At 51.7% G+C, this 1343-nt stretch overlaps 1 protein-coding gene across 1 annotated transcript in view; it reads left to right on the top strand.

The window, feature by feature from the left end:
- MB21D1 (Mab-21 domain containing 1) overlaps positions 1-1343 on the top strand; it is a 50613-nt gene that overhangs the window by 6821 nt on the left and 42449 nt on the right. The window contains exon 2 of the mRNA XM_011944436.1: positions 23-313. Coding sequence (XP_011799826.1) covers positions 23-313 — 291 coding nt within the window. The remainder of the gene's footprint in view (positions 1-22; positions 314-1343) is intronic.

Here is a 1343-nt window from a genome sequence, read left to right as displayed (position 1 = left end):
CAGGGCTGGTTCTTGCAGCCAGAGGGGCGCGCGCTGCTCTCCGAAGCCAAGACCCCCGCCCGGGCCCTGGGACGGGCCCAGCCCCGGCCTGCCGGTCTCGGCCCCCATTCTCGTACCTCCGTACGATGCGGCGCCTGGGGCCCGGAAGCTGCGGGCGGTTTTGGAGAAGTTGAGGCTCAGCCGCCTGGCTCTCTCCAGCGCGTCAAAGGTGGTGAACGGGGTTGTGGGCCACCTGCTGCACAGATTGAAGTGCGAGTCCGGGTTCGGAGGCGTCGAGAGGCTGCACACCGGGAGCTACTATGAGCACGTGAAGGTGAGCTGCTTGGCGCCCGCCCGCGTGGACCCGCTGCTCAGCCTTCCGCAATCCGCAGTTCGCAATCCGCAGTTCGCAATCCTTACCTCCCCCAGGTCGCGCCCCTCACTTCCCTTCGGAAGTAACTTAGATTATTGCATGTTTTTCGGTAGCCTGTTCTAAGTAAAACGACAAACCATTCGTTTACTCATCTACACATGCAACGATCAGACAGCCAACCGGTACTGATTGCTGCCTAATTTCAAGACACTGTTCCCGGGGTAATTCAAATGTATGGGTTCATTCATGCAAGCCGACATGTATCGAGTTTCTGTAACAGGGCGGTGTTTGATGGTGTGGACCTGAGGTCCCAAGTCAGATATTGACTTGGATAATTTGAAGTGGTCTGTTAAAAATTCCACGTAGACTTTTTCGTTTGAGGAAGACCTCTTACTCCATAGAAAAAAATACCTTCAATTTCTTTCCCCCTCTTCCTCCCTGCCCTCTCCTGCTATCCCGTCTATCCCCCAATTTCTTATACAGAAATCTTGGGAAGCTCACAGTGTAATGTTAAACAAACAAATAAGAATATTCCCTACAGATACTAAAAAGCATGCTTTCTAGATGCACATTCCGTATAATTGCTTAGACGTGTGTATTACACAGCTCCATTTGTTTGTGGGTGATTGAGTCATTAATCGTTTCTGTCTAAATCGAAAGTTTAGAAGCAAGTTCCTGACTGGAGCGTGTTTCCTGCCCAGCAACAGATTTCTTTCTTTCTTTTTCTTTCTTTTTTTGAGACGGAGTTTCGCTCTTGTTATCCAGGCTAGAGTGCAATGGCGTGATCTCGGCTCACTGCAACCTCCGCCTCCCAGGTTCAAGCGATTCTCTTGCCTCAGCCTCCTGAGTAGCTGGTATTGCAGGCATGAGCCTCCACGCCTGGCTAATTTTGTATTTTTAGTAGAGACGGGCTTTCTCCATGTTGGTCAGGCTGGTCTCGAACTCCCGACCTCAAGTGATCCACCAGCCTTGGCCTCCCAAAGTGCTGGGA

This window comes from Colobus angolensis, unplaced genomic scaffold, assembly GCF_000951035.1.
Source record: "Colobus angolensis palliatus isolate OR3802 unplaced genomic scaffold, Cang.pa_1.0 Scaffold231, whole genome shotgun sequence".
In the NCBI taxonomy this organism is placed as follows: domain Eukaryota; kingdom Metazoa; phylum Chordata; class Mammalia; order Primates; family Cercopithecidae; genus Colobus; species Colobus angolensis.
The sequence above is the reverse complement of the archived record's forward strand: the minus strand, read 5'-3'. Positions and strand labels throughout refer to the sequence as shown.